Raw genomic sequence first — 21,150 nt, forward strand, 5'->3', positions numbered from 1 at the left:
CATATTTAAATAATGGTTATTATATTAATACACCCGATTGTAAATACGTAATATTATCTTAGTTATCAAGTTCGCACATCCAAGGTTATATTTCAGCATAGGAGACTGAATAATAAACAAATAATATTATCGTTTATTTTATTATGTTTTTTATTTAATCAGTTAAACATTATATCGTAAACGACGTAGTACGTTAAAGTTCTAAATAAGATAAATTCCTTTCCAGTAATTCTCGAATTACATCTTGATCCGCTCCTTCAAATTCCTCGATATTTTTTCCATTAAAAACGAATATAAACGTGGGAACGTATTTAATCTTGTATTCTTTTGCTATTTCTCTATGTTTTGACGCGTCAATTTTCAATACGTGTAATTTATCTCGATAATTGTCTGCCAAATCCTCGATAACTTCATCCATTCCCATGCTAAGACCGCACCAATATGCAAAAAAATAGATCAGCACAATTTTATTCTTAGCGTTTTCTAATTGTTGATCTAATTGAAATTTATTAACAATAATATGTATATTATGTTCTTCCTCCTCTATGCTATCGCTATCGTCTTCGGGAAGGCATCCGAGCGTTAAATCCATCCTTCAAATTGTTTTTGAACCATAAAAAGTCCAAACTACCGTTACTTTTCTAATTGTTAAAATGTATTGTTTAAGTATAACAATTTAAACTACCATTTAACTTTGTTCTTTTGTTGATTTAAATTACATTGGATTACTTTAATAGAAATAAGGCAATGCAACGTGTGGGCGATCATGCAAAGAGGGGGGTGCCTTATGGTTACGCCCGTTAGTGTGAGGCTCGAACCTACGACCGAGTGTATAGTAGTTTTGTTTACTTCTTCACTTCAACTTTATAATTACGGAAATCTTCTACTCTTAACCAAGAATTAGATTTATTAATTAAATAAAATTATTTAAATTAATAAATTGAATTAGTTAACTTACATGATGCTGAATTAAACGATTGTTTATTAATTTAATATAAACCGATTAATTCAATTTGTACCAGTTGTACCGAAAGTTACGATTGCATTGTTTATTGATGTGGATGCTTTGAAATTTAAATTGTTCGCTTTTGATTAGATAGCGATCGGAATTTTCCTTTTTGCGTAATGTTTCGTGCAGATAATTAAATAAAAATAAATAAATAACTTAATTAATCATATTTATTTATTTATTAGACTTTAGATACACGTGTAGAATTATTAATATTTTTTTTATTTAGATTTAAAAATACTGATTAATAAGCATACATGCTGTGTAACAGAAAGATGCTTCAACTGTATAAATACACCTATAACACTACACTTATGGAACTGAAAATCATGTATAAACAGAGTGTTTGTGGCACCCGTGCCATAAAATTTTTGTGCCACGGGTGCCACAAACACTCTGTTTATACATGATTACCATCCTGATACTTTGCATATTGTAATCTGTTTACTATTATTATTACTTTCTCTGCTCTGTTACTATGCTATCTTTCTCTGCTCTATACTGTATAACGATCGGTCCTTTCTTTTTTTTTTACATTTTTGAACTCAGGGCACCTTGAAACGTCGAGAAATGCAAAGAAATTCCGGGGTAATTTCTGTATGTATGGATGTTAGCGTGTAGGGGGGGTACGATTTTCTTTACCCTGTTTGAAGCTTAATAACTCTTATGCTTTTCGTTGGAATTTTCTGAAAGTTTGCAGGGAGGTTTTGTATGTTAGGTAGATTGATGCTGTTAAATTTTGTTAAAGATAGCGGTATTGGTACTCGAATTGGCTTGTTTCCTGTTGTATAGAGATATTCGAATACACTCAGATCATCTGGTTCGGAGAGCGGATTGGTGTTGGATTGGTGCAGTTCCCGAAAGGAAGAAAGGAAAATGAGTTTAATAACAAAAGAAATAGTTGTTTCCCATTAAAAAATTCATTTCGAGTTATTCGAAGGATCTTACTTTGAAAGTTCTGCTTTCAGCTGTGTGGATGAGGCGTTAAGCTGAAGGATTATAAGAGGCAACGACGAAGAAGCTTGAAGATAAGTACAGTATTATTAGAAAAGTAAATAAAAAAAACTTAGTTAAACGAGTCGAAGTAACTCACTTGCCTGGGAACTCTTCCTCAGATGACTGTGGAAGAGGTAAAGCAAACGATGAGGGAACTAAAACAATAAGGTTCTATAATGCTGAATTTTATGAAGGATTGAAAGAAGAGTAATTTTGATTACAACTAACAGAGATATAAAATTTGTTTAAGGTAGCAGAGAAAATAATCAATATAAAATATCCAGGAGTAAGTTGCAGTGTCTCAAGGTGTTTAATGTGGGACATAATTTATACAGTTGCTAGATGTCTCGGTTTTCTGTGATTGTCCCGGATTTCATCCCCAACTATGTGGAAAATCTGGTAATAAGTGTCCTGTTTTAAAAAAGTGTTTGTTGTGCAATGAAACACATCACAGAAAGAATCACTGTGGGAATAAATAGCAAGATTGAATGACAGAAATAGCAGTAAAATAAGCAAGATGGAATGACAGAAAGAGCAATAAAATAAGCAAGATGATGAAGACATGGAGATAACGAGTGATGATACAGTAAGAAAGGACAAATGATGATAAGGTGAATGTGAAAATAAGAAATAAATGTATTGATGGTATGGACAGTGTTCCAGAAGGGATGTAAAAGAGAAGGAGGATAGGAAAGAAATATAAAAGTTTAAATGAATGAGAGATTCAGAAGTTATTGTTACTATCGAATTCTTTCTAAAAATACATATAATTAATTATTGAAGAAATTCAACAGCATGAATTTATTTACTTATTATTTCTAATGGAGTAGTTGCTTGCCATTAAAAAATTCTTTTTATCAGCAGTTATAACGTCTCTACAAATTCTACACATTTTATCCGCTAGAGAATAAGTATTAAAGCTGTTTAACTTTTTACTTTGAAGTCGAACTATTCCGAAAAAACATATATCACAATTTATTATCGTTTCAATACGTTTATCGTTGAAAATAGTACAAAATAAGTCGATAGTTCGGTGTGAATTCGGTATTTAAACAATATATTAAATAAATAAAATAAAATAGAAAATTATATTGATTTTAATCGTTTCATCATTCCCTGCATATGAAATAAAAAAGTGAAACAATGGAAACAGATAACGACGATAATACTGACAATTGGACGAACTTTGTTCAAGTAGAGACATTCATCATATCAAATTATCTATAATTTAACAATGAAAGTGTTTAGAAACACAGTTATTGGGAAATCACAAAGCTTAAATTTCTTTGACGCCTCAAAAATTCTATTGTTTTTTAATTACAAGAAAAGACGCTTGTCAGGAAAAATATACTTAGAATGTGGGATAAATGCATTCCAATAGTTTAAAAACAATGTTCCTTATTGCACGCGATAAGTTTCATATTTGTAAAGAAGCAAATTAATGTTGTATGGCAGTACTCTATGCATATTTCCTAATTTAAAAAAAGATCAGATTTGAATTCAACGTTTTACAAGAAGCATCCTTTTTCCTTCCTTAAACTGTTAAGGTCCATATGTTGAAATCAACCCATTGCAATTCAAGCACACAAGTCCAATTAGCAGCACTATTATGTTATCGATTATTTGATACAAGATCAAATTGGAACAAATTTTAAAACTTTGATCATTAGAATGATCTGTCCAATCAACCTATGCTCATGCAGTCATCTGCATGCTGTATGGCATGGTGCTCAGACATGCCGGTGAGGCACGGAGCTGTACCAAAGTACCAAAATACGTACAGTCACATTGCAAATAATCACGAGATACAAAAGCCTCCATTAGGAAGCTTTTGTATCTCGTGAGGTATCGAATTTTTATATACCATTGATGAAATATTTAAATTAATTATTTATTCATTTCAATACCTTGCGTTTCTCTTATAACACTTGACGTTGTATTTCGGCAGTGATTAAACGAATTCGAGATAGCTTATTTTTTATTTTTATAATAGAAAATTAATGCTGTCTACACTTGATAGACCGTATCAGTTATATATATCCAGCAAATGAAATCTGTATTATAAAAAATGAAAACATTTTATAGATTATTTTAAAGTAATTTGTTAATTTAGGTAAATTATGTAGCACCTAGAAAACTAGAGTGGTGGTGGATTATCGAAAATAATGGATCGCGGGGTTGCTTTGTGCTGTTCTGATATAAAATGTACCACAAAGCAGACGTTGTTGTAAATTTTGTACCAGAAAATGAAGAGCACTGAAACAAAGAGGAGTTACAAAATACCGTTTTACGCTTTAATTGTCCGGATTATCGAGTGTTAGATAACGAACTTCTCTGTACAGTCAAACCTCGATTTTCGAGCGAGTCACTTTTCGAACAAATCGGTTTACGAAGCGAGTCACTTTTCGAACAAATCGGTTTACGAATGAGTCACTTTTCGAACAAATCGGTTTACGAACGAGTCATTTTTCGAACAAATCGGTTTACGAACGAGTCACTTTTCGAACAAATCGGTTTACGAACGAGTCATTTTTCGAACAAATCGGTTCACGAACGAGTCACTTTTCGAACAAATCGGTTTACGAGCGAGTCACTTTTCGAACAAATCGGTTTACGAATGAGTCACTTTTCGAAAAAATCGGTTTACGAACGAGTCATTTTTCGAACAAATCGGTTTACGAACGAGTCACTTTTCGAACAAATCGGTTTACGAATGAGTCACTTTTCGAACAAATCGGTTTACGAACGAGTCATTTTTCGAACAAATCGGTTTACGAGCGAGTCACTTTTCGAACAAATCGGTTTAGGAATGAGTCACTTTTCGAACAAATCGGTTTACGAACGAGTCACTTTTCGAACAAATCGGTTTACAAACGAGTCACTTTTCGAACAAATCGGTTTACGAACGAGTCACTTTTCGAACAAATCGGTTCACAAACATAATTCCGAACTCATATTTACCCCAGTTGCCATACAATGGCAAGAGCTGGCTACAGATTAGAGACACAGACAGTCACCTCCCTGTATACGGCTAAAAAAGTATTAAAAATAAATTTCCTTTTGAGATCAGGAACGAATTAATCCGTTTTATATTGTTTCTTACGAAAAAATTTGTTTCGGTTTTCGAACAACTTTTAGTAACGAATTATGTTCGAAAATCGAAGTTTGTATTTCAATTGCTTGTACGAACGTTATGAATAATCAGAGTCCAATATATAAATATATTTTTTATAATTTAATTGTTTAATTATTGATATTAAGATATTTGAAACAAACGTATCTAAAACGATAAAATTAAGCTTGACAAGATTAAAATTTGCTGCACGATGGTGATGTAAGTAAATGCGAGAGTTAACCGGTTCAAGGTTATTGATCCACATCACTTGATTAATTTTAATGATAAACGGTAAACGTAGAGCTTCCTTCAGTTGAAGTTTGTACAGATAAACGACTCGTTTGATTTTAAAGTCAAGGTAAGTTTCTATTAAATAATTTTCTGTTTATTTAATACCAGTGTTTCTCAAATTTACGATGAGGGTTAATAAAATAATGTACAAATAATTCTGTAAATAACTTTAAGCTACTGAGATAAGGTTTCACATACTGTAGAATATAGGTCAGCAGCAGGACTATTTGTTTTTGGCCTCACTTATACGGGTACCTTAAAAACACGTAAAAAATTATACATTTCATTCACTTTCTGTGTAATAAGAAAACTTATGTGCATAAAAATTTAATTCTAAATAAAACTGAAGGTAAAGGCCTCTTACAGTGTCTACAGGTTCTGTCTTATACAGTAGACCCCCCTATAACACTGTTAATAATTCCATTTTATATGAATTCCACGTTGTACGAGTCACTTAAATTTTACAAATACGTGAGCCGTTCTCAGCCCGACTCACGTATTTGTAAAATCTAAGTGACTCGTACAACGTGGAATTCATATAAAATGAAATTATCAACAGTGTTATAGGGGGAGTCGACTGTATTTCAACTTGTTACGAAATACGTCTGCTAATATTTGATTATATTGTATTTATAAGTTTATCTGATTATACTTTAAATCCTCGGTTTAACTGTTTAAAGTTCATAAATCATATATGCGATTTTTTTCATACTTAATAATAGTTACTAATATAATAACAGTAAATTTTTTATTGAGAAAAGTTTAAAATATTTTTAGTATAAACGATATATTACGCAAAGACAAATATTATTATCTAAATTTTAAAAAACCTTGCAACGAGTTGCGTAACTTTCCCGGCTTTTAAGAGATTTTCTTTTAAAAATAATAATAATTTTGATTAATAATACGAAAAAATAAAATAGTATGTGGCTCCATCTGTTATGAGATTTTGTTATAAAAAATTTATATATATTTTTAATTATTATAAAATAGCAAAAGATTTAATTTTGAGGGTAGAGATGAGTTTTATAAAACATTATAAATGTTATTAACATTCCCTTGTTATGTACAAATAACAATAGTTAAAATTATAGTATTATTAATAGTTTTATAACTGATATAATTGTTGTATATAGGTAAATGGCTCCCCTCACGAGTGGGATGAAAATACTGTTAAATATGGGATGAGAAACACTGATAAATACTACTAATAAAACATTTTTTACGTGTTAAAAATAAATTTACATAATTCTTTTAAATTTATGCAGGTGTTATAAATTAAATAGACAAAATGGAAAGCAATTTTTGTGTAAATGTTAAAGGAGTACCAATGCCAAAAGCATTTCCAGAAAAAGCTGTTCGATCAGCTTTGAATTACAAAGCAAAACCTGGTGAAATATATATTGTTACTTATCCAAAATGCGGAACTACTTGGATGCATAATATAGTTTTGTTAATCTTAAGAAAAGGAAAAGTCTCAGAAGATCCTTTAGATTTCTTTTTAGGATGTCCATTTTTAGAAATGATGGGCGCTGACTATGTCGAAGAATCAAAGGCAAAAGTAATGAAAACACATATACCGTATTATGCAATACCATATTCGGATGAAGCCAAATATATATACGTGGCAAGAAATCCTAAAGATTGTTGCGTGTCCTATTATTATCACATGAAGTTATTATTACCCAAAGATATAGATTTAAATTTTGATAAATTTTTTGATGGGTTTTTAGAAGGTAGTATAGGATACGGCCATTATTTCGACCATCTTCTTGAATGGTATCAGCATAGAAATGATAAAAACGTACATTTTGTTACTTATGAGAATTTAAAGAAAGATATTAGAGGAGAAATTATGAAAATCGCGAAATTTATTGGAGAAGAATATGAGAAAAGTATTTTAGAAGATCCTACTGTATTAGAGAACATCGTTTATTATAGTAGCTTTGAATATATGAAGAAAGATACCAATAGAGTAATGGAATTGTTTCTGAATGGAGACGAAATTTTTAAAAATAGAGATTTACCCGATGCATTGGTAGAAATGATGAAATCAACGAGTGAAAATCGAGAAAACAGAGGAAGTGGAAATTTTGTAAGAAAAGGAATCGTAGGAGATTGGAAAAATCACTTCAATGAGAATCAAATAAAGTTACTGGACGAAAAAACTGCCGAAAAAACGAAAAATAGCGACGTAATGAATTTATGGAAAGATATTTAAAAAATTTATAATACAATATTTCTAAAGGGTTTATAATTGTATTGAATTTATTTGAAAATGATTAACTACAGTAGAGCGTCGTTTATCCGAATCAATTGGGGACTGGGATTGTTCGGATAACTTGTTTTTCGGATAACCGATTATGTGCGAAAAAATATAACCTATCCCGTGTTGAAATTTTTCTCCGTTGCGTGTCGCTTCGCGTTGAATTTTCGTCGATGTTAAGCCTAACGTAAACTTTTAAAAATAATAATCGTGGCTATTGTATCGTTAAAAATGATTTCTTTATGTTTTACAAACGAAATAAATACATTAAAAAATATAAAAACAAATAAAAATTATACTTTGGGCCAACTGGAATTATTTCGGATAACCGACGTTTCGGATAAACGACGCTCTACTGTAATATGAAAAACTATTAAAAGTAATAAGATTTTAATTATGATATTATAATTATTTTAGTTAAAAATTTTAAAGAAAATACTGTAAATTCTCCTTATAATGAGAATGTATTTAAATTGTTTAAAATATCTAACGGTTTTGTTTATATTTTGTGTTATTCTGTATGTTTAAGGGTTGTATCGTGTATATGATAATAAAAAAATATGATAAAATGCAGATTTACAAAGATTTTACTCGAATCAAACTATGAAAAATCTGGCACTTACTGTATCATAAAAATTTAAAGAATAAAAACTATTAAAAAACAAAACCTTGTTCTACTTACTTGTTAGTATTATTTGAATAAATAATCCTCCCGATTAGGAATCTCACCAGATTTTTAAACTGTATATGTGTGAGGGTCGGACCGAATAAAATTAAACATTAAAATTAAACAAAGAATCAATTTATTTAGAAAGAAACCCTCCATCTTATATCAAACGGATGAACACATTTCCTTCCCCGGAGACGTTTCCTTTCTCTCCGGAACCCGAGAATGAATAACAACTTACAGCAAAAAAATTTGCGATTGGCGAAAACCAATGACGTGACTTGAGATATAAAAGAATGGTGACGATAGAAGGGGGTCCGTCATCTCCGTACGTCTTGAGCCGTCCGAGTGGAGAGCGTACGTCACGTCCAGATCTAGGTCACGTCATTCTTTAACCACAACCCTAAAGGTATGATAACGAATATTGTAAACTCTCTCTGGGCGCGCATCCATTCACCTCCGCGCGAAAGGTCGATAGCATCTCGAATTAGACAATCCACCCTTTGACCAGCGGGCAGGCTTAATTTAACCAGCTTGTAACGCGACTCGAAAGAGGTACGACTTCGTGCTACCTCAGGGGCTACTCACAAATTGGTTTTTCAGGAGTGGGGTTCGACTTTTTCAAACTATCGGTAAGGCGGAATAAGGCTATAGTCGAGTTAAAAGGTCGATTCTAGTCGAGTTAGGAACTTTAAAATTAGGAGAATTATTAGAATCGTTATAAGAAGTAGATTTAAGATCAGGAGAGATAATGGAGGGCGATCCCCAACGTGCGGCCACCCAGATAAGTGTAAAGTTTCTTCTTCGTCTTTCAATTTCCGTCGTTAAACTTGCTGTCTTCTCGTCTTTCTTCTAGAAGCTTGTGTTCAATGGTTAAGGTATAGTATAAGTGACAAGTAATTTCACTTAGAGGTCCCTTTTATCGTGTGGCACTTCGAAACGTCATCTTGTAGCTAGCGCCATTGCAGTCTCCGAGGGAAATGCTGGTGAGCGAGCAATACTGAATGTTAGGATACGATGCTTTGGTCATTTGAGCGACAAATCGATAGCTCAATAATATACAAAAAGTAAAATAAAATTTTTTTATCGTTTTGTTTATTAACCAGTGCCCAATTCTTCCAGTTCTTGTGTACCTTTATCCAGCGTTTCTAAAATATAATACTATCTGTTAGGACTAGAAATAAGATTCTGTTTGTATTACATACTTTCAATTACAGAAACTACATTCTTTTTTTCTCTTTAATTAAATACATAATAAAATCCATAAACTGTAAATATAGTAACAAAAGATACAACTTGAAATATGGATGTTGTTTACATTTTATCAATAATCAGAATATACAAAGAACAAGTGCAGATAATTGAACAACGTTCATGAATGTATGAGCCTTGTCCCGCATAGAATGTTGTTAGTCATAATGCGTTTTCTCATTTTGAATAAAATCACAAAAATACTCATATTTTATAACCTCAATATTTATTTCGTTCCATAGTTTATGAAAATTGTAATGTGCAGTTTGGCCGAGCGGCCATCAGTGGCCAAGCAGTTTCGTTTCCCGAACACTGGGAGTTCTGGTCGTAGTTTCGCGTCTTGCCTAGAACGGCTTGGCCACGTTGAGTTTTCCAGGTTTTCTCCACTCACCGGTTGTGCTACATGCGGTACCGGTGTTGTACTATCTTCTACAGCAATAAAAATATTGAATTGAGGTATTTTCCACGTTTGTAACGCCTGAATAGGGGCCAGTTACCCTTAAAAAGATCCTCCCGGAAGGTATTCCCGTAGGCAGATCGCCCAAGTGTTGCGTTGCCGAAACTTGACTAAACAAACAAACTAACTAAACCGTTCTGCTAATTCTAGTGTCTAGTGATTTCCCTTGCTACCGTCTGATACAAAGTCGCACATACTCTGCTTAACTTAGGGGACAAACCGTTACTTCACGTGAAACTACTTGTCGCTTATACTAACGGGACATTTCAATTTTCAACGCGAGTGTTGAAGTCAACAATTTGACGTCATCGTCGAGTACGAAGTGCTTAGTTCTCATAATTCCATTCTCAGCAAGATGGAGGACGAGTGTATCATTTCCTCTGCTATTACGGCATCTTGCAATATTTTTAATGACAACGATTCCATTTACAGCCCTCAAAAATAAAAAGGTTGCACATTTCAACAGAAAAAAATTCACTTCTGTCATTCTACAGGCTGTATGTGATGCAAAATTACAATTTATAGATATATTTGCTGGTTGGCCAGGCTCATCAAATGATATAATAATTACAAAGTATCCTTACTGTGTATTATTACTTAATATACCGGTACATTTGTTTCCGATCTCTCAGATGTTGATTGATCTATCATTGAATATATATATATGTAAACAATTAAATAGAAGAATTTCATTAAAATTTATAAAAACAATAACTGTAGTCTGACAAAAACAATGAAAGATGAATTTATTGTTTACTCGAAATGTTATTGAATTTTTTAAAATCGTCTTCATTCTTGCTGTTTTTTCATCAACCACAAAGTGATATGTTTTATTATCGACAGTAACGTGCATCTCCTGCATTGTCGCTATTTATCATTGAAATGTTGCTCCAATTACTTATAATTCATTGGGAAATAGCGGTCAACATACCTGTTGAGATCATCGTTAAGTCAGCGTTGAAAATTGGAATGTTCCGTATGGTCGAGGTATTCAAAAACCTCTTCTTTTTCTTCTCTTGTTTCAGTCGTCACACCGATTTTTAGACACAGAGCCGTCATTCCAGTTTGGGTTGTTTAACTTAACGTTTACATATACGTGTGTATAATTATCAATTTTATATCTTGCAGTTTTGAAAAAAGAATACGAATAATAACTAAAGGCATTAGATACGACGTTCATTTCCAATTCTTAACACTCCGTAAATCTATCTGTGTACATTGGATATTACTAGCGTACGAGAAAGCAGTAAGTAAAACACTTCATATTAAACGTAATAAATAATTATTCAATTATAATCTATACTTAATATAATATAAAATAATGAATTTATAGTAATGGAGAAGATTAAATATTATCAGGAAGTGGGTGGAATACGTACGTTTACGTTTTTCTCTGAAGAATCAGTTTTATCTGGAATGAATTATAAAGCGAAACCTGGAGATTTGTTTTTCGTTAGTTATCCGAAATGTGGAACAACTTGGATGCATTATATAGTCAACTTAATACATGGAAAAGGTCAAATATTGGAAGATCCTTTAAATTTCGTTTTAGATTGTCCGTATTTAGAAATTGTGGGAGGAGAATACATAGAAATGGCAAAACCATTAGCCATAAAAACACATTTACCATTTTCTGCTATTCCTTTTTCTCCAGAAGCTAAATATATTTACACTACCAGAAATCCTAGAGATTGCTGCGTTTCTTATTATCATTTCATGAAATTACTTCCATTTCCCCAGAAAGAATTAAGTTTTCAAGAATTTTTTGAGGCATTTCTCCATGGTAATTTAGGAGGAGGCGATTATTTCGATCACCTTCTCGGATGGTACGAACATAAAAATGACAGCAACGTTCATTTTGTAACATACGAAGATCTCAAGAAAGATATTAAAGGAGAAGTATTGAAAATAGCGAAATTCATGGGGGAAGAATACGAAAAAAGTATTTTGAATGATCCAACCATATTAGAAAATATTATTTATTACAGCAGTTTCGATTATATGAAGGAAAGCAGCAAGAAGAACGTTGATGTGTTTTTCGACATAGACAAAACATGGCTTGAAAGCCAAAATTTACCTCCAGGGATAATGAAAGTTGTACAAAATTTAAATAAAAAGAAAAACAATACAGAAAACGGGACTCTTGTTAGAAAAGGAATTGTTGGCGATTGGGAAAATCACTTTAACGAAGAACAAATACGATTGTTAAATGAAAAAATTATGGAAAGAACAAAAGACAGTGACGTTATGAATTTGTGGAAAGACATTTTTGAAAACAATTAAATATGTAATTTAATGACTTTTATTACATTTTTAAAAAATAAATCATAATTTTTATTATAAATGTTACTTTTCAATAATAATAATAATGTTATATAAATATATTAGAATTTTCAAAAAAAAAAAAATTTAAGTTACAATATAATCACAAGAAACTATTGTATACGGTTTAAATCATAACTATCTTTCTGTAACAATATATCATATGTAATTTAAACAGAAATAAATATATTGTTTGTAGCAGTAAATATTTTTACTCATTTTTTTAATTAAAATATTTAAGAACATTGATAATTATCATAACTACAGAAATTTCTGTCAACTTTATAGAGTTGCTAATAAAACGTTGTACTTCTTAACTGAAAAAGCTTTCCAACATTATATCGTGTACACCCTTTTTGCTGGGGTAAACAAAGCCTATTATGTAAAACTTTAGGTGTCTGTTATTAGCTGGTCTAGTGTCACGAGCCTTTTGCCACTTTATAATAATTAATAATACAAAAGTTATTTTTTTAAATAAAGCCTCTTCATTCGTTTTAATTCACGTAAATTCATTAAAAGTCCTTCTGGCACCGAATTCTTGTGAAAATATTTCTTAAAAAATTGTAAAAACTTTTAAATATTCGTAAACAGAGAAGAAACTCAAAACAAACGATCGGCTCTTCTCGTGTTAACTGTGTTCCTGTGAATGTGACAGATATGTAAAGGCATATAATTTTTATTTCAGTTTTGTCTGAAATCTTTTTAAATAATAAATTGTCGTTAATTTTATAAATTTTAAATAAAATTTTAGCTACTTAAACATCAGAAAATTATTTATATAATATATAATAGAGAAAGGAATTCATCAGAGTGCTAAACTGAAGTCTGCCTTTCATTTCTCATCCATAAATTATTCGTCAAACCAAAAATCAGTCACGAGTTTTCAACTGCGGTTTTCTGTGACATTAGTTTTTGTGAATTAGATTTGAAAAATATTATAAAATCTTTGTAAAATTAGTAATTGAGTGCTGAAACTCGCAAATCATCCGTAATAAACGGAAGGAAAACAAAGACATTCAACGAATTTTATGCATTTTTTTCTACTTTATCTATTAACATATATATGTCATGCTCACTTTTGCAACTGTAAAAAACGTTAAAATTTGATAACTATATATATATATATATAATTTATAATTAAATACACGTAAAACGAAACTTTTCTAACTTTTCGATATCCTTACATCAATAGCAAAAACAAGAATTTCTATCATGTTCTGCAAATTGAAATTACATGATCATGATTATTTTTATAAAATTTTTTAGTAACCAAGTATGTTTTGTAATTATTGGAATATTTTTTAAAATAAAAAACAATTATAACAGATATGATTGAATTACACATAAAGATCAAAACACGCTCGATCTGATTAACCTGCTCGCATGAAATAATCCAAATAACCGATCAAATAGTCAAAATACGCTTTATTCTTTCATTACAGCTTAAAAATTTCCGCATATTTTATAATATATTTATTATTATTTTTTTAAACAAATTGGTATAAGTAACAAATATACGAAATTTATTATCATACGTGTCTCAATCTTCATATAGTATATTAATGCATTATAGTCGATTGTGTGAGCAGTCTTCCATTGTTCATCTATTTCTAAAACATCGTGTATCCTGAACCTATAACTAATCCTAACGTAACCTAACCTAATAAAACGTAAATTTTATGAGCCCTCACAAGGGACTAGCAACTCTGAGCCCTACTTGGGACATCTATGAGCCCACTTAGGGGCACTAACCCCAGTACACCCTTCAAAACATAACATTCTTGGCCTCTTTGTGTTCTCTGAGCGGTAAGGAGCCTAAAACCACTAAAAAACCTAACCTAACCTAACTTAACCTAAAATAGCAAAATTTAAGAAAGAAAAAACGATTCTATGTTATTTAAAAATTTGAAGAATAATTTAATACATTTAATTCCAGTTTTTTCTAGGTATAAATTGAAAATAGAACATCATTAACCGATTTACAATATAGACAATTACATATAGGGGAGATCGGAGCAACTTCGGCATGCGGGGCAAGTTTGTCAAGCGCTTTTTTTAAAAAACAAATTAAAAGAAGACTTTGGTTAGAGGTTAGGCAGTTGAGTTTTATTGTTGGCTTGTTGAGTGTAGTGTTTTTATTGTTCTCCAACACGCGTAGTTGAATTATCAAGCAAATTTTCATTTTCGTTCAATTCCATATAATATTTTTTTTCCATTTATATTGAATTGGCAGGTTTTGTTATAATTCCATGATAACGAAAGTTACTTTTCCTGTTAGAAGGATGTAACTTCAACTTATTCACGTGGCCAGATCGTGGCTTGGCATTCTGTTCTCAGGGTTGTACTTAATGTTTCGAAATCATGACTAGCGGGGTAAGATCGGCAACATAAAGCCACATTAGAAGCAAAGGATAAAAATCAAACAGATGATAAATGAAAACATGTTTGCATTTGTTATTCATGTATATATGTCTTTGAACTTGCATTTCGTTGTAATAATATTAAATGGGTGTTGGATTTGTATTTCTTTGTTTTAATAGTGAATTCCAACTTATACATTGTTAATAACATAATTTTATATACGTGCCTATCTTGCCCCATTACTGTTGCCCCTATACCAGGGGCAACTTTAATAAAAATAATTAAAATAATTACAACTTTACAAAAAGAGAGAAGTTGCCGATCTTGCCCCTATACCCGGGGCAACTTCGTCAATTTCTCTCTTCTTGTAAAGTTGTAATTATTTTAATTATTTTTATTTCCAAACTGATTTTAACCAGTTCTATAGTAAGGTAACATTCCAATAGACAATATGCAAAGCTTTTTTTTCAGTTTACAGCAGTATTTATTACACAAAATTTAAGTAAAGCTTAACATGCCGATCTTGCCCCGATCTCCCCTAATTATTAAAACTAATTCTTTTAGCTAAAGTATACGCATCATTTTTACGTTATTAATACTCTATGCCAATGATGCCAAAACTATGGTTCAGGTCCATGAACAAATATGAAAGAATAGGTTTACTTAAAGCGTTTATGGAAAATTTTGTACATAATTCTAATACCATTGGAATTATTATACACTGTAATTGGTATGATGAAATTAATGTATTAATGAACTTTTTTCTCGTGTCATTAATATTATTTCTAAATTAAAATATTTTACTGATACATCTACAATTATAAAATTATATAAGCGTATGATACGGCATCAACCCAGAGCTTGAAGCTCCAACTTATATTGTGTTTAAATTACAGGTAACTGAAAACGTTTGCATAGAGAAATATTTTAAAATCTGACTATGTTATTGTTAATGAATGCGGAAATAATATAAAACTTTTATATTTCGAGCAAATTATTTTGTTTATAGCTAGATACATAGAGTATTTGATCATCGTTGGAATGTCGCGGCACACTAGGATGCCACAACAACATATAAGGGGTCCGCGAAATATAGTGCTTAACACTTCCATAAAAGGGGATTTCTCTACCACCGGGCTTCATACAAGGGCGTCCTTGTATTAAGGATGTCCTTAAATAAAGTCTACACTGGAAGGGAGGAAGAGGATTACTACAAGTCGGATAAGGGGAGGGGAGAGGTTGGGCGTCAGTTATTTCATTAACTTCTATACACTTTATGCATTTTATAATATTTATTTCAACGTTTTTGGTGTCTATCATTCATAAACTGGTAAAGATTTTAAGTGGAATCGAGTTTCGTAGGACGACCGAACAAGGGAGGGGGTTACAGAGACTTGGACGAACTGGGACAAGAGGAAAGGGGGAGTAAAAATTTCAAGAAAAATGCTGACGTAATTTATGGGCGGCCCCTAAAAAGCTAACAAGCCACAAAAAAATGCTACATTAATAAAGAAGTAGGGATGCCACAAGAAAGATTCTACCAAGTTTGTGATGCCACTGTTAGAAGAAGGTTGAAAAACACCACCCTATGCCGAGGCATCTTTGGCATGTAGTTTTTGTTTTCATAATAGTGTACAGAAATGAATATATTTGTTTTCCAAACACGTACTAAAATTCCAGACGGGGTCGTTAGTGCATCACGTGTCTAAGCCGGATTATTATCAGTTAATTCCGAGTTATCGGCTACTTTTCAGAGGTTCCGGATTACCAGATATTCTGGATTATCTGATACCGGACTAACGAACTTCTAGTCTATTTCGTTGTTTTCAAGAACTTTAAAAATATTTGGAGCCCTAGATATAAATTTAATTTATGTGATTGATAAAATATTTAAGTTATTTTCAATATATTTATTCAAAATATAAAAAAAATAATGTTACAAAAACAAGAGAATATGTTGCAAGGTGATGATGCAAATAAATGTAATATAAACCTCTCTGAGGTCATTGATCACGTGGCTTAATTAAGCTGAATGATAACCTGTAAACGTAGATCGTCCCTCAGTTGAAGTTAGTAGAGCTAAACTACTCGTTTGATTTTAAAATTGAAGGTAAGTTACCACTAAACAATTTTTCTATTTATTAATTATCGGTGTTTCTCAACTTTATGACGTGGGTTAATAAATTAATATAATTCTGTAAATCACGGGCAATTAAATTACAAATATTAACTTTTCTTTTAATATAAGGTTTTACATATTTCTAAACGTTAATATCATCCTTTTCTGAATAAAATATGCCGTTTTATAGGTCCGTAGTATACAGTATAGCATCACTTAATGATTATAAATGAAGAAATAAATAAAACTGTTTATTACCATTAAAAGTTAATACTGTATTTTTATTATATTTACACTAAAAACTTCAAAGGGAATTAGCATATATTTGTTTTATAGTTTATTGAGTGTCTTTTACTAGACAATACCTCAATTAGACCGGGCCACATACCTGAAAAACGTTTTAAAAATATTCGTTTTATTGTTTTTCACGTGTATTATCAACAAAACTCTTTTATTTTCTCTCAAGTTTTATTATTTGAAATCTATAATGCAATAATCTTTTAAACTTGTATATAGAGATAAATGACCTGGGTCCCCTCTCTCGACCTCTAGAGTTTTGTCTCTCTCTCTCTTACTTTAACTTATTACTAGACAGAGGGCATCTAGGCTCTTAAAAGTGGCGTTTTAGGCGCTTAAAATAAGCTCTTAAATTGCGTCGTTTAGGCTTTATAAACAAAAAGCAAGCAGTCAAAATTTGCACAATGAACAATTAACCTACTTATCAGGACGATGAATTTTTTTTTATTTAACATATGTATTCCAAACAAAAATGCGCGTATTCAGAATGATGCAAACACAAAAATAGACAAACAATTATCTTTACATTTTTTATTCGCTCCGTTTCCCATAGTTAGCTTCATAATATATTACAAGCACTTTTTCCAAATTTACAATAGAAAAGTTTCAACGTTTGTCACTGAGAATTAATTTATACGCAGAGAAAAAATGTTCCACATCTGAAGATGATGAATGGACAGTATTTCGACCTTGGAAGAAGAGGAACTGGGAATTCACTTTCAGTTTTGCTCTTCTTTCCTGCCAAAATATCAGTCACAACAAACAAGCACTTTAATCTAAGTCTTTTTTGAAGCACTCTTTCTTCACTTTTTTGCAGCAGTGCCTGTGAATCACAAAGTTTCTGGTTTCCTCTGTTGAGGAGATCAATTTGTTCATATATAGGTTTCCCACTACTTCCAAGAGCAATAATATTATCTGCAATGAATGTGAAATAACACTTGATGTACAGTACAATAGACTTTTGAAAATTGTGCATGTCAGTTTTCATAGTCAACAATAGTTACTATTAAATATAACACCGATTAGAATATAGTTAGGTGTCAAGTTTCAAAAACAAGTACTAGAAAAGAATGTTTTTTCCGCATAGAATTTACTTTACGAAGGGCGACGTACTTTTTTTTATTATACGCAAATTTTTCATAAATACAACAATAAATATTTCATAATTTGTTACTAAAGAATGTATGCTTACAATATTTGTATTGTAAACAATACCTTATGCGAGTCAAGTAATAACATATAAGTGTAAACTTTAAAAGTACATAAGATACAACAAACTCGTGCCCCCTGTAAACACAGTAACATCATACAGAAATTACCCCCGAATGTTTTTACTTTCTCGATGTTTCAAGGTGTCCTAAGTCCAAAAATTTAAAAATCTGAGAGGTCATTTCTTGACCGATTGCCATATTTTTCATTTGTTATATATAACAGCCGGGAAAATAAAAATACAAATTGATCATAATTAAAGTGTAGGTACTCGGAGGAATTCTGTGGAAAGATGAGGCTGTTTAGTTTACATGGTGACGTGGGCACTTACAACTGTCGTATTTTGTCTGACAAGAATCCTCACGTTTACCGACAAATTTCATTGCACTTACTCAAGAAACGTTGTGGTATGGTTTTACAGCATCCTTTATCATTGATTCTTCTTTCTTCGTTCTGTTTTTCGTTTTTACGAAAACTACATTTAAACCAAGTTCAAGCCACTAGATACAAAGACATAGATCAAAACTTTGTCATTATGGCAATATGCGAGCCTTATTGAAACCAAGTTTTTTTGCAGGGTGATTACAGGATCATTGCTAACGTCATTGCCACCATGATCATAACCAATGTGACTTTCGAATATGGGGCTACTTAAATAGATCCCTTTATTAGAACAAAGTTTCGAACGTAATTGACACTATTTTACACGTGCAACAATTCAATGCACATGTTCTTATGTCGATTGCGTGATGCAGGGAATGCAATTCTTAAACATGGAGACGAGCCCCTATCTTTGATATAATAGTCAGTTCTACAGTCTGTAATTAAAATAAAATTATTATATGTTGTTTCTTAACATCCGAAATATATTACAAAACATAGAAACACGCACACTAGAAGAATGGCAGCGCAAAATTTCCTTCTAGATGCTGAATTCTGAAGTACAATTAATTCCCAAAAATACCAAACCGCTCTCTCAGAATAGTATGTATTGTACACTAACTTTCACAAAGATTTTCTTTATACTTCTTGCTGCAGAGAGCCGTACACATACTCTTTAATTATGATTACCCTATATACTGTATTTTGTTTTTAATATAATCGCTTGATTTTAAGTTTATCCCACGTTTATTTTTTAAATATAACTAGAATTACAGCATGATTAATATTTTTAAAAATCCTTTATTTTTCTGTATATAACTAAATGTTTTCTTAGTAACGAAATGGAAAGACTTGAATATGGAGTTAGATAAAGCAAATATACATAATTCTTCTTTTAAATTTTTACAGGTGTTATTAAAGAGTGAAAATGGAAAACAGTTTTTATATATCTATTAAAGGAGTGCCAATGCCAAAAGTATTATCAGGAAAATCTGTTCGATCAGTTTTGAATTACAAAGCAAAACCTGGACAAATTTACATTGCAGCTTATCCAAAATGCGGAACTTCTTGGATGCAAACCATAGCTTTGTTAATCCTAAGAAAAGGCCAAGTGTCAGAAGATCCTTTAGATTTCTTTTTAGGGTGCCCATGTATAGAACTGTTGGGTGCTGATTATATCGAAGAATCAAAGGCGAAAATAATAAAAACACATGTACCGTATTATGCAATATCGCATTCGGATGAAGCCAAATATATATACGTGGCAAGAAATCCTAAAGATTGTTGCGTGTCCTATTATTATCACATGAAGTTATTATTACCCAAAGATACAGATTTAAGTTTTGATAAATTTTTTGATGGGTTTATAGAAGGAAGTATAGGATATGGCGATTATTTCGACCATCTTCTTGAATGGTATCAGCATAGAAACGATAAAAACGTGCATTTTGTTACTTATGAGAATTTAAAGAAAGATATTAGAGGAGAAATTATGAAAATCTCGAAATTTATTGGAGAAGAATATGAGAAATGTATTTTAGAAAATCCTACTATATTAGAGAACATCGTTTATTACAGTAGCTTCGATTACATGAAGAAACATACTAATAAAGCAATAGAAGCGCTTGTAAATGGACATAAAGTTTTTAAAAATAGAGATTTACCCGATACATTGATAGAAATAATGAAATTATCGAGTGAAAATATAGAAAATAAAGCAAATGGGGATTTTGTGAGAAAAGGAATCGTAGGAGACTGGAAAAATCATTTCAATGAAAAGCAAATAAAGCTACTGGACGAAAAAATTGCCGAAAAAACGAAAAATAGCGACGTAATGAATTTATGGAAAGATATTTTATAAAAATATTATAATAAAAACCTTTAAAGGCTATATAATAAATTTTAATATAACGTTTAATAAATAATTCACATTACAAGGTTATCTGTGAGATAATCTGAGTAATATTATTGACGAATTGTATTAAATTTACACGAAAATAATTTAATAATTATGTTATCATTTTGTATGGTTTTCTATATTTTACAATTATTATTAAAAACTAATCTTTAAAATGAGCTATTATGTATATGATGTATTTATTAGTACAACTATACATCCTTTGTACCGAATATAAAACAAACAGGTATAATAAATTACATTAAATTCTCAGTAAACTTTTTACTCCATTTACTCAATCAAGCTTTGTTTCAAATCAATGGCTTTCTTCGTTAATTAGTCCAATTTCTAAAAATGATAAAAAATACTTTTCTTCCTATTAAATTCGTTTCTACCCTCAAAATTAAGCTTTTTGACATTTTATAATAGTTAAAAATACAAAACTATTAAAAATAAAGTATGATAACAGATGGCGCCAGCAAACGTGCCCGGAAAAGTTAAGCAACTCGTTA

General features: G+C 31.1%; 5 protein-coding genes across 8 annotated transcripts in view; 3 read left to right on the top strand and 2 right to left on the bottom strand.

Annotated features, from left to right (window-relative positions):
- The window catches only part of LOC111631813, a 69,070-nt gene that overhangs the window by 40,157 nt on the left and 7,763 nt on the right, over window positions 1-21,150 (bottom strand). Inside the window, exons 4-5 of the mRNA XM_023376123.1 lie at window positions 17,869-18,066; window positions 242-495 (exon numbers count right to left, since the gene is read on the bottom strand). Coding sequence (XP_023231891.1) covers window positions 242-495; window positions 17,869-18,066 — 452 coding nt within the window. The remainder of the gene's footprint in view (window positions 1-241; window positions 496-17,868; window positions 18,067-21,150) is intronic.
- On the bottom strand, window positions 39-719 carry LOC111631799 (thioredoxin-2-like). The gene has a single exon (XM_023376111.1). The coding sequence runs from the start codon at window positions 590-592 to the stop codon at window positions 194-196; it is 399 nt and encodes a 132-aa protein (XP_023231879.1). The 5' UTR covers window positions 593-719; the 3' UTR covers window positions 39-193.
- Window positions 5,375-7,720, top strand: LOC111631796 (estrogen sulfotransferase, testis isoform-like). The gene is made up of 2 exons (XM_023376110.1): window positions 5,375-5,478; window positions 6,680-7,720. The coding sequence occupies exon 2, from the start codon at window positions 6,703-6,705 to the stop codon at window positions 7,630-7,632; it is 930 nt and encodes a 309-aa protein (XP_023231878.1). The 5' UTR covers window positions 5,375-5,478; window positions 6,680-6,702; the 3' UTR covers window positions 7,633-7,720.
- LOC111631790 (sulfotransferase 1C3-like) lies at window positions 8,549-12,541 on the top strand. Of its 3 annotated transcripts, none has more exons than XM_023376100.1 (3): window positions 8,549-8,753; window positions 11,181-11,298; window positions 11,386-12,541. In XM_023376100.1, the coding sequence occupies exon 3, from the start codon at window positions 11,388-11,390 to the stop codon at window positions 12,333-12,335; it is 948 nt and encodes a 315-aa protein (XP_023231868.1). In that variant the 5' UTR covers window positions 8,549-8,753; window positions 11,181-11,298; window positions 11,386-11,387; the 3' UTR covers window positions 12,336-12,541. The 3 variants fall into 3 exon arrangements, with proteins under 3 accessions (XP_023231868.1, XP_023231870.1, XP_023231869.1); XM_023376102.1 differs by lacking the exon at window positions 8,549-8,753 and adding an exon at window positions 8,882-8,899; XM_023376101.1 differs by lacking the exon at window positions 8,549-8,753 and adding an exon at window positions 10,715-11,039.
- LOC111631795 (estrogen sulfotransferase, testis isoform-like) lies at window positions 16,771-20,771 on the top strand. Of its 2 annotated transcripts, none has more exons than XM_023376108.1 (2): window positions 16,771-16,845; window positions 19,651-20,771. In XM_023376108.1, exon 2 carries the CDS (start codon window positions 19,670-19,672, stop codon window positions 20,600-20,602), a length of 933 nt encoding a protein of 310 aa, XP_023231876.1. In that variant the 5' UTR covers window positions 16,771-16,845; window positions 19,651-19,669; the 3' UTR covers window positions 20,603-20,771. The 2 variants fall into 2 exon arrangements, with proteins under 2 accessions (XP_023231876.1, XP_023231877.1); XM_023376109.1 differs by lacking the exon at window positions 16,771-16,845 and adding an exon at window positions 18,693-18,767.

The sequence above is a fragment of the Centruroides sculpturatus genome, unplaced genomic scaffold, assembly GCF_000671375.1.
Source record: "Centruroides sculpturatus isolate CEXI.00-Female unplaced genomic scaffold, Cexi_2.0 scaffold180, whole genome shotgun sequence".
NCBI classification, from domain to species: domain Eukaryota; kingdom Metazoa; phylum Arthropoda; class Arachnida; order Scorpiones; family Buthidae; genus Centruroides; species Centruroides sculpturatus.